The sequence below is a fragment of the Corvus hawaiiensis genome, chromosome 3, assembly GCF_020740725.1.
Source record: "Corvus hawaiiensis isolate bCorHaw1 chromosome 3, bCorHaw1.pri.cur, whole genome shotgun sequence".
NCBI lineage: Eukaryota > Metazoa > Chordata > Aves > Passeriformes > Corvidae > Corvus > Corvus hawaiiensis.
The window spans coordinates 37,155,587-37,171,308 of NC_063215.1; the positions used below are offsets into that span (position 1 = coordinate 37,155,587).

General features: G+C 42.1%; 1 protein-coding gene across 4 annotated transcripts in view; it reads left to right on the plus strand.

The window, feature by feature from the left end:
* Positions 1-11,443, plus strand: part of HTR1E (5-hydroxytryptamine receptor 1E) — a 38,963-nt gene extending 27,520 nt beyond the window's left edge. For all 4 annotated transcript variants that reach the window (XM_048298776.1, XM_048298774.1, XM_048298775.1 and 1 more), the window contains one exon: positions 3,449-11,443. In XM_048298776.1, the coding sequence (XP_048154733.1) occupies positions 3,612-4,706 (1,095 nt within the window). In that variant the 5' untranslated portion in view covers positions 3,449-3,611 and the 3' untranslated portion in view covers positions 4,707-11,443. The remainder of the gene's footprint in view (positions 1-3,448) is intronic.
* The last annotated feature ends 4,279 nt before the right edge of the window (positions 11,444-15,722 follow it).

The window sequence follows — 15,722 nt, forward strand, 5'->3', positions numbered from 1 at the left end:
TCTGTAAGGCAACCCCGATGCACCTTCTGATAGTTTACCTTCATTTTGCCTACAATACAACTGCATCTAAATCTCATGCTGTGGGTGTGAATAGGAGCTGCCTGGTGACAAGAAGATTTTGTTTTGCTGACAATCTTGCCACAGGTTGGTGTGATTATGACCATCTCCACTTTCTCAGCTTTTGGATGCTGCTTTTCCAAATACGACATGTTACAAGCAGCATCAGTGCCTATATAAATCCATAACGTGACCTCTGCAGCACTGACATCCTCAGAAACCCAAAGCAATACCCGCATGACAGAGCACAATACTTAGTGTTTGGAAACCTATAATCCTTGGTTAAAATCAGCTCTATTATTTGATTACCAAGGAGCCATGAAGTCCAAGATTTGTTGACTTTACAAAAGCAGGATGATCTAGAAAGTTGCGAGTGAAAGGCCTGAATTTCAGTGCTTTGTACATAAACTTGGAAGAGAAAACCTCTTTGAAGGAAGAGGAAGAGCACTGAAAGTTTAGCATCTTTTCATGGTTTGAAATATTACCATTATCATAAATGTGCTAAGTCATATTTTCCATAAACTGTCTCACAAATCATGGTATAGATTCTTGCCCTTCACAGCTCAAATCATGGAAATATTGAAAGTGAAAAGCACTCAGACCAATTCAGAGTTTAACAGAGTCAAACTGATTTATTGCTGTCAAGGGCACAAAGATGTAGCAGCTGTACAGTGCCATAATTGCTTAGAGGAAATGTAAAACCATGGATGTAAAGGAACTAACCTGCCTTAAACATACACATGTGCAATGCCAGTTCCACTTGTTTGCTCCAAGTGATGTTGTTCCATTTGTTATGAAGTGGTGCAAAGTTCAGTGGCCAAGGAGTGGGAGTCAGTCTGTCCAGCAGAAATTCAGAGTATTCTGCTACACTGTGGTACTCTGCTGAGAAGGGGGAGATGTTTTTTTGGCAAGAGCAGACATGGACATTGCCACCTTACAGCTTAAAATGGTCCAGTTCCTTTTAAGGAACAATTAATCAAACTCTTTCCCCTTTCTTCCTCCTAAACAGCACTCAAAGCCATTACCAATAATCAGCTAATATGAAACATGATTGATTCCCATTTGGAGGAAGCCAGATGAGTTTCTTGCACCAAATGTGGGAAATTAGTCTGTGTGTGTAAAATTTTCTCTGTAGGAAATGACTGACAGCCTAAAGCAATACAGCTGCAAAACATAAACACAGCAGTGCTTTTAGTGAGAGCACTTTAAATAACTGTTACTAATGTCCCTTCCAAGATGTCACTTAGAAAACCACAATCAATTACTATAGTGATAGCAATACTATATATAGCAATTGTATGCAAGTGATAGAGATGCTGGAAACCAGCTATTATTGCCTAGAGATAGTAAAACTCTCCTTGTTAACACTCATGTTACAGCCACAAACACACCTGCATTTTTAAAGATTAGTGATAAGTAGCATTTAAATCCTGCCCTGTATTAATAAGCAAGGTCAATCACTGGCATCTCCTTGTAAATCACTTCCCAGTTTAAAACATTATTTCTTTCCTGGCCCAAAGTACTCTCTAGCTGTGTCTTCTAATACAAAAGTAGAGTGAGGACAGTTGGACAAGCATGGACAGTGAGAGAGTGGGTGAGGAGCAGGCACTGCAGGAGGGTGGACGTGAGCCCTGGCCGAGCCCCCAGAGGTAGTAACAACATGAAGCCTGATGGATGGATTTCCATCTGACTTCTCCAGTCAATTTTCAATAATCAGGCCTAATATTTCCTCCTAGGCTATTCACAGTTTAAAGCTGTTTAAAGTAGTTTCTTAAGAGTAGAGTATGCTTTAGGGGGAAGGCGGTTCTGCAGTTCCTTGGGCAGAATTTAAAACATTTTGCTAACCTAGAGACTATGGCAGTACGGATCTGCTTTCCTAGATCCTATCCACAAATAGAAGCTTTTTTCTAAAGTTTCTATTTTTAATTTTCCCTCATTCAGCTCATTCTGAAGATGGCACTCCAATTTTTGAAGAAGAGCATATATACACAGAGCTAGGCAGCCAACTAGATTTAAATTCATAATTCCTCATTCAATTTCTTAATTCCTCATTCGCTTGCATGTGCAAACTCAGAGCCTAATCCAAGTCCCACTGGTGTCAGTGAGAATGGGTTTTACCTCTCAAATTTAGCCATATAAAAATCAGGCGTGTATTCTAAATGCAACTGTGGAGGAGCCACTTGTAGTCAAAAGAGAGAAAGATCAGCATTTCCAGGATATGATTCATACCATCTTCCTTAAAGGCTTGTCTCGAAAAGGAAGAAGTGTATTTCCAGCAGCCACTATCTTATTCCCCTGCTTGCTGAGGGAACCTGTACAACTAACCTAGAAGACTTTTTACTCTTTGATAAATGAAGTCAGGGGAAGCAATCTTCCTGTTTATTTTGATGGAAAAGGATTTAGACTTTCAGTTTTCCACATCCTTTACACCGAGATAAATTACAAATGAGTAAGCAAGGTGCTAGAAGTTATCCCAAGCTGCATCTCTTGGACTGTTAACTCTGGCTTCAGTTAGTGTTTGGGATATATGGAAAAGATATACGAACTTCTGAAAAAAAATTAAACTTTTTTTCCAACTATTGTTTGTACCTTGCATCACACTGGACTCCCTGACAGGGAGCACAATTAGATAGAAATCTCAAAGCAGTGGCAGAAGCTTTTTGTCTGTCTCCTCTAAAGACACTCACAGTGGGATATGTGAAATGTCAGGAATAATTAGACAAAACTATATAAGCTCCTACCAACACTGATGTGCTGTGTAAAACCAAGCATTTGCCATAAAGCTTTTAAACATTGTTGGAAACCTGCATGATAAAGGTAACCTAAGTAATTTTTGAGTACAGTTTCCAATATATTAATACAGACATGGATATGAAAAAGCAGAATAGAAAGCTATGAAATGCTGGCATGCCTTTGCCGAGATAGGCTGCTCTGCTGCTTTTTTTCCAAAGGTGATATATAGAAGTAATTGATGCCACTCATGTAGCAATTAAAATGAAAAGGCAAATTCCTTCAGCTCTTCATCTGCTGGAGTGTATTTTAACAAGCAGGAAAAGGACTATCAGGAAAAGGTATCAGTATCACAACGATCATAGGCATGTTTGTGCAAAGGGACTTCTGGAGGTCCCTTAGCCCAGCCTCCGACTTTAAGCAAAATCTCCAAAACCAAAGAAGGAATAACCATTTCACATCAGCAGGAATCTGGCCCAAATTGTCCTTTAGAGAAGAAAAAAATGAACAATGAATGCAGAGAAAGGGGGAGAGAAAAGGCAGAAGAGAAGGGAAAACAGACCAACATTTTATCTGAGATAATAATATTAGAAATAGAAAACTTTTTACCAAAAGGTGGGATTATCCTAGATTGACTAACTGATGTGTTTTTATCTTCTAGGAAAACAATGAACAGGATGAAACCTGGAAGCTTTTTGCTGCTCTGTTGAATATGGAATTATTTAAAAAAAACAAAAATACTGCACCGAGAGCATCTCTTTCAAATGGATAACTTCTGAACCTGGAACTCTTCATTACCAACTTCTTGCATCCTGGAGGGGAAAATGAATCTCACAAATTGCACCACTGAAGCCAGTGTGGCTGCAAAGCCAAAAACAGTAACTGAAAAGATGCTCATTACCCTGACCTTGGCCACAATCACAACCTTGACTATGCTACTGAATTCTGCTGTAATTGCAGCAATCTCCACAACCAAGAAGCTCCACCAGCCGGCAAATTATCTCATATGTTCACTGGCTGTGACAGATCTCCTTGTTGCTGTTCTCGTCATGCCCTTGAGCATCACTTACATAATGATAGATAAATGGACTTTGGGGTACTTCATCTGCGAGATCTGGCTTAGCGTCGACATGACCTGTTGCACGTGTTCAATCCTTCATCTGTGTGTCATTGCATTGGACAGGTACTGGGCCATCACAGACGCTATCGAATACGCCAGGAAAAGAACGGCAAAAAGGGCTGGGCTGATGATAGTGACCGTGTGGACTATCTCCATTTTCATATCAATGCCCCCCTTGTTTTGGAGAAATCACCGTAGCATTAATATTCCCAGTGAGTGTCGCATTCAGCATGACCATGTCATCTACACGATTTATTCCACATTCGGAGCATTTTACATCCCCTTGACTTTGATCCTGATCCTGTACTACAGAATTTACCATGCTGCAAAGAGCCTTTACCAAAAGCGGGGTTCGAGCCGCCACCTCAGCAACAGGAGCACTGACAGCCAGAACTCTTTTGCCAGCTGCAAGCTCACACAGACGTTCTGCGTCTCAGACTTCTCCACATCTGACCCAACCACAGAGTTTGATAAAATCAATGCATCCGTGAGGATCCCTCCTTTCGAGAATGACTTGGACCTGGCTGGCGACCGGCAGCAGATCTCCACGACACGAGAACGAAAGGCTGCTCGCATTTTGGGGCTGATTCTGGGTGCTTTCATTTTGTCTTGGTTGCCCTTTTTCATCAAGGAACTGCTTGTGGGCCTCCACATTTGCACTGTTTCTCCAGAAGTAGCAGACTTCTTGACCTGGCTTGGGTATGTCAACTCACTCATCAACCCTTTGCTGTACACGAGCTTTAACGAGGATTTCAAGCTGGCCTTTAGAAAGCTCATCAGGTGTCGAGAACATACTTAAAAGTACTGAGAGATGATGGCACTGACATGACTCCTGGCCTTAAAAATGAGCAAAATTATTTGACTCTGCCACCATTTCCCTTGATGAAGGGTGTTTTTGTGTTTGCCTATTTGCTTGACTGTTCTTCAGCCTGTAATTCATTATGCCGTTTTTTTAATCTCTAGTGTTATTCATGGTAAAGGGTTTGAAATAAATTTATTCTATAAAGGAAAAGATTTTTTAGAACTGAAACAACAACAAAAATATTATTAGTATTAGGTACTCATGTCTAAGACATTTTGTGTAATCAATGATTCAAAAGCAAATAACGATATTCACTTTTTTACTTCTTCCATTTAAGAATCATACATCTAAATTATCATGCACTGTATAAACTGAACCCCATAAATACACCTTCAAAAATTAATAAACACTTCATGGTCATGACAGTTAAACAGCACCTCTTTACCGTGGCATTCTGAAAAAGCTGTAACAGCCATTTAGGAGGAAAATTACCACCATTTCCACCTGGGGCTGAGGCAGAATAAACTATTTCTTTTTTCAGGAATACACTCCCAGAACAGAAAGCAAAGTTCAGTTCATTGCATCTAGAAATGATCCCATTTCATACCCCAAAGGAATTATTTAAGTGGCTCTTTTTGTGTAATATTCCAGATTAGCATTCAAGGTGTTGGGCAGACACCCGTGCAGTTTGTTTGGCAGTTGAGAGGATGCAGCTAGCAAGAGTCATACTTGTGAAACTAACTGCACATCTGAGTGATCACACTTTCAATTCCGCTAACCCTATTTCTTCAGGCCTTGTGCCTTAGTCAGTTCCAGGGTGGTATTATTCACCTGTGCCATGCTTCACCTGGATCTTGTGGTGCATAACCCCAAAGGTCTATGGATCTTACCCCCACCAACTTAGACAACTGCATATCTTCTCAGCAGACCAGCAATATACAGAAATTCAAAAACATCAGCTAAAACCAAATTATATCTGAACATCAGAAAAAAAATCAGGAAAATATTTTAAATAGCACTCTGCACATATGCCTTGTTGTCATCTCACAATTTGCAATGGCAATCTTGCCCACTTAACCTATGGTCAGGTGGTCTGGGAGGATTTCTTGCTCTGGGAGTCTTTCACAGACTTAATTCCTCTGTCCTGAGAGACAAAGAGTCCTTTGTATTCTGTCTTTTGTGCTTATGGAAGTTAAAATGTCCTGATTCAAATATTGTGGAAGTCAGTCTGGGAAAGGGCAAAATCAAAGCTGAGAATTTGATACTGTCCATTAGCAATTCCTAAGCACCATTTAAATATTTATTATTCCCCTTGCACCCTAATTTTCTTCCCTGTCCATTTTTCTGGACAAATTCTTTTTGAATTACACCAATACACAATAGAGGAAATATCACATACGTCAACCTGACGTGCAGTAACAGTGAAAACTACAGTATGGCAGCTCCAAATCCATCAAAACAAACATTAGAGGCAGCAAAAGTGCTATAACAGCACTAGAAGCCATCTCTTAAAAATGTTTTGAAAATTTACAAGATGACAATAATCTTTCTTATCAAGAGTCAAGGAAGTGTAAGTAATCTGTGAGCAATAAACTGCAAATGGATCTGAGAAATGACATCCTTACTGGTGAGAGAAAGCATTTGGTTGGAAAGATGCAGTGCCACAAGCTGAGCATAAACCAAGTCTGAAGGCGACAAAAGCATGACCTGCTGTGATGCCTTAGGTTCTCTTAAGGCATCAGCTGCTTACCCACATACAGTGGGATTCTTCTTTCAGGGCTCCCTGCCTGAGTTTGGGATGTTTATCTCCAGCTGTCCTTCTGAAGCTACGGTTGCAGCTGCCTCCTCCAGATGCCTTTAGGTTCCCTACTAGCTAACATTAATACCTAAATGGAGGGGAAAATTAATCTCAGCCACTGAAAATTTCTTTTAGTGGGGAAGCACAGACATCCATTATGGTTTTTCCTCTTTGCAGCTTGTTGGAGGTAGGAACTGTTGTTTGAAACCAGGGAAGTGTGTCCTGATGCTGTCTATCTATAAAGCTTCCAAAGCAGCTCCCCATAGTACATACACTATTAAGAAAAACATAAACAAACCTGGAAGTTAAAATAAAAATATGGTATTCATAAGAAGTGCTGCAGAGTAGTATTTTTTTTTCTTTCAGCAAACTCAATAGAAATTATTATTAAAGAATAAAGAGTGGGCATAATTTCCTGAAACACGTTGACTCTGTGAGGGAAGACAGGACACCCAAGCAGTTATGGCTAGAAGAGGGTAGGTTTTAGCATCCTTTGGGTGCACAGAGTGCCCAGCTGCAGTGATGATCAGAAAGGGAAGAGTAAATGTGCAAGACTACCCTAGCAGAGAGTCTGAGCCACCCCAAGGAACTGAGCTGAGGCAGAAGCTGCACCCCAGCCAGGTTCTTTGGGGCTGTCTCTGGGGCTGTGGCTCAGCTGTGGGGTGGGCTGCACAGGGGTCTTTGCTATGAAGAGAGAGGGGGTGGGAATGACAGTGCTGGTGAAAGGTGTTTCAGAGGGGAAAACCAACAAAATGAGAGAGGCTTCCATCTCTGACTACTGCTCCTAAGGGCACATGGCACAGAGAGTAATTTAGTTCGGAAGGGATCTCTGGAGGCCAACTAGTCCAAGCCCCCTACAAACAACAAACCTCAAAGCTCAACACTGCTCTGAAAAGCCATGTGCAGTCATGTTTCTTGTGGAAAAACAGCAGCTCAGTTAACTCTGTTGTCAAGACTAATGCTCATTTAAAGCTGTAAGTGTGGCTGAAGGGCTGGAAATGCTGAATGTGACCTCCACAGCAGCTGTCATAGGCAGGTAGCAGTGCTTCAGAAACATGTACGAAAACTGTGAAATACAGGAGCCACATCATCTTTATTTCTACTAATGGCTTCCTTTCAGTGTGTGAACTCCACTATTACCACTCAAACTACCAATCAGGTTGGAGGCTGTATTCAATTTTAATATCTAGAGGTAATTAACAGGAAAAAACAGATGGATGCCTAATTTCCGTGCTTCCCTGTTAAATAAAGGCTCACCATTCACTGCCAGCTGACTACTGATTTTCTAATTAAGTCATTAGCTAAACACAGAGAATGTTTTCCAATAAATGCCACTAGACTGATGAAGATGTATGTTTTCCTCATGTTCAGAATCAAAGTCAGAAACAATATAAAGGGTTGGCTACTTAAAACAATTCAGCTTGATCAGAAATTACTGGTCTTCTCATGAAAATAAAAACTTTTGCTAGTCTGACACCACTGTTCGACAACTTCTCTTTTTTTTTTTTCTATGTTAAGTTTTTGCTGCTTTTACCGTGGGTTTGGAGACATTTCTTGACCTGTCCATGGCAAGTCCCCATTCACACCTACCCTGATCGGGCCCACTCACACCATGGTCTGCAATACAAGGTCTTCCCAACAAGCTCTTAGTGATGTATTCAAGACCTACAGACTACATCCATCTTCCTTAACCTTTCTAAACCATTCTGCATCCTCAAAGCCTTATTTTCTTTAATGGTGCCCTTGAAAAGTTGTCTTGCTTTACAACCCCAGCTCCCTGTCCTGCCTTTGGGTTTCTGACTCTGTCTAATCCCTACATTTATTGTGGTCCTACTAGAGCAAGTCCCTGTTCTCTCCCCGTCTCAGCGGTGATCAGAATTCCCATGATTGTGGCTGTTCAAGTCTGTCAGATTTTACTCTGTCTTACTAGTATCCAGGCCACATCCTGGATTTTTGCTCTGTGTAAGCAGCCAGTGCTTTGGAGTGAGTTCATACACCCATAAAGATTGCACCCATCAATAAGCTGCCCTCCCCAAAAGACATGCTCTTCAAATGCTAATTTACCTACTTTTTAAACTTGTTGCCTTTCTTCTGTATCCTATCCTTTTGTTCCCTTTCTTCCACATTAAAAGTGACCCTCATATTATTGTTTTATGGACCTGTATCTTCACTTTTAGGGACTTGTCCCTGCACAGATTACCCATGTTTCATTCAGCTCCCGCTCTTCTGCCTGTGCCAACCACAACTCTCTTCTCTGCAAGCTTTGTCTTCACCACTTCCATGAACTTTCCACATCTCTCCTGTTCCTTGCAGTTGATGGGGTTTTTCCTTCTCAAAACCACTTGTGATGCAGTAAGACTCCTGAAAGAAAAGCAGTCAACAAGGGCAATGGAGGAATTATTCTCTGGGTATTGTCTGTCTTTTTTTCTCCACCTTTCCCGTATAGATCACATCCTCATCTGAGGTGAGCTAGCTCTCTCTAGTGCACAGCTTATACAGACACAGCAAAAACACATTAAGAGTTGCTTATGTCCTGAGCCACTTGGATTTGGTTCATGCACAGGCCTTTAAAGTTCTGGGTTCCTCACCACAATGATGTACCGAGCTGTTCACAGCATGAGATTAATTTTGTTGATCTTCCTGAATGGAGATAGATGATAGGATTGAACTTCCCAAAACGTTTAAAACAAAGCCCCTGCCTCACCAACTTTATGTAAAAGACTGTCACTATTCAGACTTCACTGCCATGCACCTGAGCTGTCTGTAGTTACCACTTCTCATTTCTTTGTCCTTTGCATGTGCTAGGAAGGAACAAAACAAAACAAACAACAAAAAAACCCACACACACAAAAACAACCACAAAAAACCCCAACCAAACAAGAAAAAACAACTTTAAAAAATTTGGTTTATTCAAGACAAGATATTACAAGAATAAAGGAATCTTTTCTAAGGACTCTATTTCCACCCCTCTGTTTTGAATCCCAGTTATCAAAAAGTAAAGAGCATGACAGTGTTGAGGGGAAATACAAGCTTCCAGCTTAAGTGCAGAGATGGTCCTTGTGCCTGGGTGTTGTTTAACCATTGCAAATATCAGTGAGACAAGCTGGTTTATGTTCATCCTTTACACACCCAGATGATTTCTATGAAGAATTATCTTAAATTGTTTTATTGCTTAAGAAGACACGGTAAATATTGTGGTATTTTTTATCGGTCATGTAGTATTTCATAAGAGTCTCATGCAATATATAGTCACCCTTTCTAATTGCCATCTGTTTTTCACTTGGGGCCAAAAAGAATGATTTTTTTTTTTTTAATTATCTGACTTTGGATAAATTCCAGGTTCATCAGCTGTAAAATTATTCTTCAACATTCTCTATTTTATTCAATGTACCTTTGCAAACATTGCTCCCTTCCTCTTAAAGGGGAATCTTCTTCATTAATCCCATGCATGTAATCATCTGTAGATGATGTTATATGATTAAATTACTCCTTCCTACTCAGCTAATTTCTATGCCTCTATGAATCAGTGCTTAAAGATAAATTTTTGATGTTGCTGCTGTAAGTAGAAGATGTAACCATGAATGAGCTGTGGGGAAAAAAACATGATTAGAAAATTATATGAACATCTTCTCAAAGACCTAAGGGAGAGAGACTCATTTCAACTTTTTACCTTCTTAATCGCTTTTCTTTCCTCACTTCACTATTTCCCAGTCTGTGAATCCTGTTCATTAATTTTTTTCCCCGTTTCTTATCTTTCTCTCCTTCCTTTCCTTGGCAGCCTTCTTCAGCACCACAGTGGCATCTAGTAACCTGTAGCAAGAAGCAAGGCTGTGTTGTGCTATGTTGGTGCACATCACCTAAGCATCTGCTCTTGGTTTTAGGAAATCAGGTTGCAGGCTCAGTTCCTTGTCACTGTTCCACTCAGCCTCTGCTTCAGCTTTATTGCAGTTTTACTACAAATTGTATTTCTAATGTGCATCAAGATTCTTCCAAGTGAAAGATGCTGTGCATTAAATCATAGTTTCTTCCCACGTGTCACAATTTTTGAAGAGATCTTTTTAATAATTCCCTCTCTTCTCCTCACCCATGGGGCTTCTATCAATAAAAACGAAAGCCACAGCTAGCATGGTTTTCAGATGCAATAAGTGGTGCTGGAAATGCCCACGCCACTCCTCCCACTGCCCCTCATATTTCATGCTCTTCTAGTTGCTTCCACTGCATACTTAAAACACATTAGCATATAAAGCAGCTTTCTGAAGTTTTCGTGGGTTAATTTCCTGCATGACAAGTTCTGAGCCTCATTTCTATCTGGTGCAAGATCCCTTGTCACTAGGGTACTCAAATCTTCTAATGTACTATGTCTCACATACTCATCCTGTACACTGCATGACTGCCAATGGCACACATTTCTATGAGGTGAGGCATAAAGCGCTGTCACCTTGCAACTACACTTTATAAAAAATACATGTTTTGTCAATTAAGAAACAAAACATAACTTTTGGAAAGAGGGGGGACAAAATTCCTATTCCCTTGTAAATTGTTTTGTGCACAATTTGAAATGACTCAATTTCAGAATATTCATTTTAAAAGAGCACTAAGAAGCAAAACATGAAATCACATGTGCATGCCTGAACAACTTGCAACAAGCAGAGTGACCCTCCAGTGGATTTTACAATAAAAAATTGTTTCTCTCCAAAGCTTTCTACAACGACCTTTTCAAGGGAATAGAAAGTTCCACAGAAATGACTTTCACTTTTGTAATGCCACTAGAAATATTATCTCAGTCCTTTACAGGAGGAACAGCCTGCCAAGCTGCTAGACTGCTGGGATAAGCCTCAACAAGCTTATTTCTTCAATAAATAAAAAATGAGGATAACACCTCCAGCTTGAGGGTTTTAAATTGAATTGACCACTAAAATAAAGTCTATCAGCTAGAGTTTTACTTTTATTCGTACATATTTCAGTGCAATTCCTCGTTTGTTTATTGCTAAGCTTGCATATGAGAAATGAAAATAATCACTTTTTAAATTCAGAATAACAAGAAAATACTCTCTCTCTTGTTTTTCCAATTTCAGAACATTTCTGTATTATGACTGGACAGTCATTTTGAAGCAGGCAGAAAGAAAAAATTAATCCAATTAGGTTCAGAGAAGTTAATCTAGGACTGCAAAATTAAGCATGGTTGTCTTGGTCTGCTGCTTGCATATACACGCAAGTCACAGATCAAAATCCTTTAATTTTTCACTACAGCAGTTTCTCTACTTGCTGAAGAGCGGGTTATCTGTGGTTTTAATTAGGATCAGTAGGAGGCTGTACCCTTTCCCACCATGCACGCAAAACCCGTAGGCAGGAAGGGGATTGAGACCGGGGGCTTTACGGCTGGCAGAGACCGTGCCTTGTCTTCCCTGCGCACTGGGAACGTGGTGTCACCGCTGTATCCTGCCTTCCTCAGAGTCCAGTCTTCCCCCACACAAACCATGGCTTCCACCTTCACCCAGAGGACTCAGGGCACCTCTGACCAAATAAAAGTGAGAGGTGTGAAGGACAGAACCACACTTCCTCCTGGGCTGTGCACTAAACACGTGGCTGGAATTGTGTCCCCCGATACCATCAAACCAGCAGGCTAATGACAGAGCAGGACAGGCTTCTGGACAGTGACAGACTGCAAATAAGCCACCTGCACAATCACCACACCCTGGGCACCTCTCAGCAAGGCACTGTCCCCAAAGCAGTCACTGTCCCTCTCCCTGCTACATGATGCAGCACACCAAATGTGCTCCACACCAGCAGCTCCATTCAGACCTGCAGCAGGGACTCCCAGGAGAGCAGACCTGCCTGGAGCAGGCACATGCTGCCACATCCCTGCTACGTTCATCAAGCCCTTCTAACACATTACAGCAAGGCCTTGCAGCAGACAGGGCTGATCATCGTCCCTCAGTGGGGTTGTGCTTGTGTGTCAGCCTTGCAAAAGCTCAGGCTGCAGCATCCTGACCAACAGCACTCCAGTTAATGCAGACAGGACACATCACACGTTACAGGGATGCCTTCACCTTGCTCAGTGGGGCTGCTTTCCACTGCCAAACCCTTCTTTGTATGGCAGGCAGGCACATACCCTTAGGGCAACACCAGACCATCTCACAGCGTTTAAACAGTCACACGAGGGACAGTTTCTAAACCTCCCCATTCCCTAAAGCAGACTAACAAGTTCTGACAGTCTACAGATCAAAACATTCCCAGGCAGGAGACTCAAACCCTCTGTGAAAGGAAGGATTGCTGTCCTCCACATCCAGTGGTCCCGGCTGGAAACAAGCCATGTCTCTCCTACAGACACTGCAGTTGGCTGCTCTGGCTGACAGGTGCTGACAGTGGATACCTGTTACTGGGACCAAACCTAGCTCCCACACAAAGATAGCCAAGGCACACAAAGACAGCCGCTACTTGTCACCAAGACAACTGAAAGATTGTGTGGGCAAAACCAAGGGAAGGGCTGATAAAACTCACCATCCAGTGACAGCAACAACCCCCAAGCTCTGTGGCTGGGATTCCCAACAACTCACAGAGCAGCCACCAATGTTCCCAAAAGCAACCACTGCTGAGGTCTTACCAGTCTTTAAGAGCCTGTTGAGGTGACAGCAACTTCTCAGCTCAGTGCCCAGCTTCAACAGCTGAGGAAACGCAATGCAAGACACCAAATGCCCCTTTTTTTGCCCCAGGCTGGGGAACAACAAGCTGCTGCCACTGCAGCCCAAGAGCAACCACAAACGTGGATTTGCTGCTCTCTATCCTCAGGATAGGCACAAGTATGGAATAAGGGAGCTTTGGTCCCCAAAACTGATAGCCTTAAATATGCTATGTGGCAACCACCACGAGCAGCCTTGGCACTCAGCAAGTCAGGCATGTAAAAGCACATGAGAGAGCTCATGGGGCATGGAGAGCACGGAGCAGCTCCCACTGACTCTCCTGGCTAACTAACATCCTCTTGCCTCCTTCCACATCTATGTCTGTTCCTTTTCCTCTCCCTGTTTTGAAAATCAGTCCTTACTGATGGATCCTGATCGAGTCAGCACAGTCTGACATTGACACGTAAGTCTGACAGTCTTAATATCAAACCCCTCAAGGTTTGGATCAAACTTTGCAATTGCTTTTAAGTAGCTATAGCTGAACAGTTGTGATTAAGAAACTGTATTGTGAGCATTGTATGCTTGGCTAGTCTTTTGTTTTAAGGAAGAGGGAAGACAATCCCAAGATGAATGGGCTGTCTGTCTGGTAGCCACCAGGAGTGAAGTCAGCAGAAATAACCATTAACTGGGGGAAAGGCAATTCTGGCAGTGGGAGATTGCAACCACTGACTCATTGACCACTTACTCAAAACGGACCCCAGACTCAAATGGTGGGAAAAACTGCACATGCAGGCTAATTAGCATGAGAAACAAGAGATATAACTAGCAAATAGGGATTTGAGTACTAATTTCAAAAAACATTATGTAATCTGCAACCAATGAATGCTGATGCCTTTGTTTATCAAAACATATAAATAGTGCAAAGTTTTGATGCCTGGTGAGCCAGCCTTTTGTGGGTTACCACCTAGCTCCCTACTTTGCACAAACTAGAATGAAAAACTGAAATACCTCGCTTTGGTGTGTCAATGGGTGCCATGCACCAGGTAACGAGCCTACATTTGGGACAACAGTCTGACACGGACACCCCAAGTCAACAGCAATGACTAACAGCACACTGGGCCAGTTGCACTCTCTTTGGAGATTACACTTATTTCCATATTAAAGAAACAGCTTGTAAGGTATCTTCTAAAGGAGAATGCTTTTGAGAGGACAAAGTTCTGAGGAGTTCTGGAGTGTGGTGATCTCTTCATCATGTTAATGTTTTATATATTGTACACCCATAAAATTTTGGAAACTGGATCCAAAGTCAAAAAAGCCAGTGTTAGACCTCATACTGTCCTCAACTACCTTTGAATGAGTCTCTTGGTGTGCAAAATTTGAAGCCATTTTTGAAGGCTGTTTGAAAACTTGCCTTATAATCTGCATTTTGGAGTTACAGTAACCAATAATGCCTGAATGCTGATTACCTTAGATGAGTGATTTTTTCTTGATCCTCTCTATTTTCTCCCTCTTTCACACATTCCTCCACTATAATGTTGGATTAATATTCTACTGTGAACCATTATCTTAGACCCAGTGGATCAGTTTGACTTTTGCAGCAACACAGAGATTAGAATGTACATTCCTCAAACTTTAACCAAAAGCCACAACAAACATGAGAAGCAGGATGGTAAACAGCTGCAGAGGTAGAGCATAACTGGGATGAGGGCTGATGTGCCTTCTAATTTGCTCCTTACATTTCTGCACTGTATTTCTCAGCAATTTAGTATCTCTGCAAGGCATTCTGCACTTGGTGGCACTGTGAGATCAACCCTTCTGTCATCATAACGACAGGGGAAAGTGCCAAGCAAACTGAAGAAGAAGTGACAAGTGAAATGTATTATGCTTTCACATATATATATGTGCACCATGAGGGACAGAACTGCCATCAGCAGCATGAAACACACAGGCTGCTGTCATACGAGCTAAAAGGAGTGCTTCCCTAATAAAAAGTCTTGCCTCCTTGGCAGGCCAGCAGCTGGAGGCAGTGGGAATGTCACGCCCCCCCACACAGACCCTCAGTGCAGGAGGCAGGGAGGGCTGCCCGGCCCTGGCCCCAGCCCTGATATTGGGCTGTCAGGGAGCAGACAGGCACTGCACTGCCACCTCCACAGCACTCACCGGGGATGCTCTGCTTGAGCACAGACACAGCTCAGGTCTGCATTTAATTCACAGTTGCTGACTATTGTCTTCCTCTGCTCAAGAGCGTGATTGCAGGGTGGAGATGATACGTTGCAGGGAAAACAAAGGTTTGGAAGTGAACCTCCTGCCAAAAACTGTTCCACATTCATCCAGCTGCAATGGACTTTGCCATGGGGCTGGGAATCCCAAGGAAGTTTGATAGAGGTCTATGCATCCTGGTGTTTCATGTGCTATAAGCTAGAGAAAAGGCAGTTTTACCTATACTGTGTTTGACTTTGTTTTCCCCATTGCAATTGATATCACATATTTTTAACAGCATCACAGAAGAGTTTGATTTGAAGAGGCAGCCAGTGACCAACCCCACCAGGCACACCCCTGGGTTCAAAAGCACAGCTGCCAGCCCCCGGAGCACAT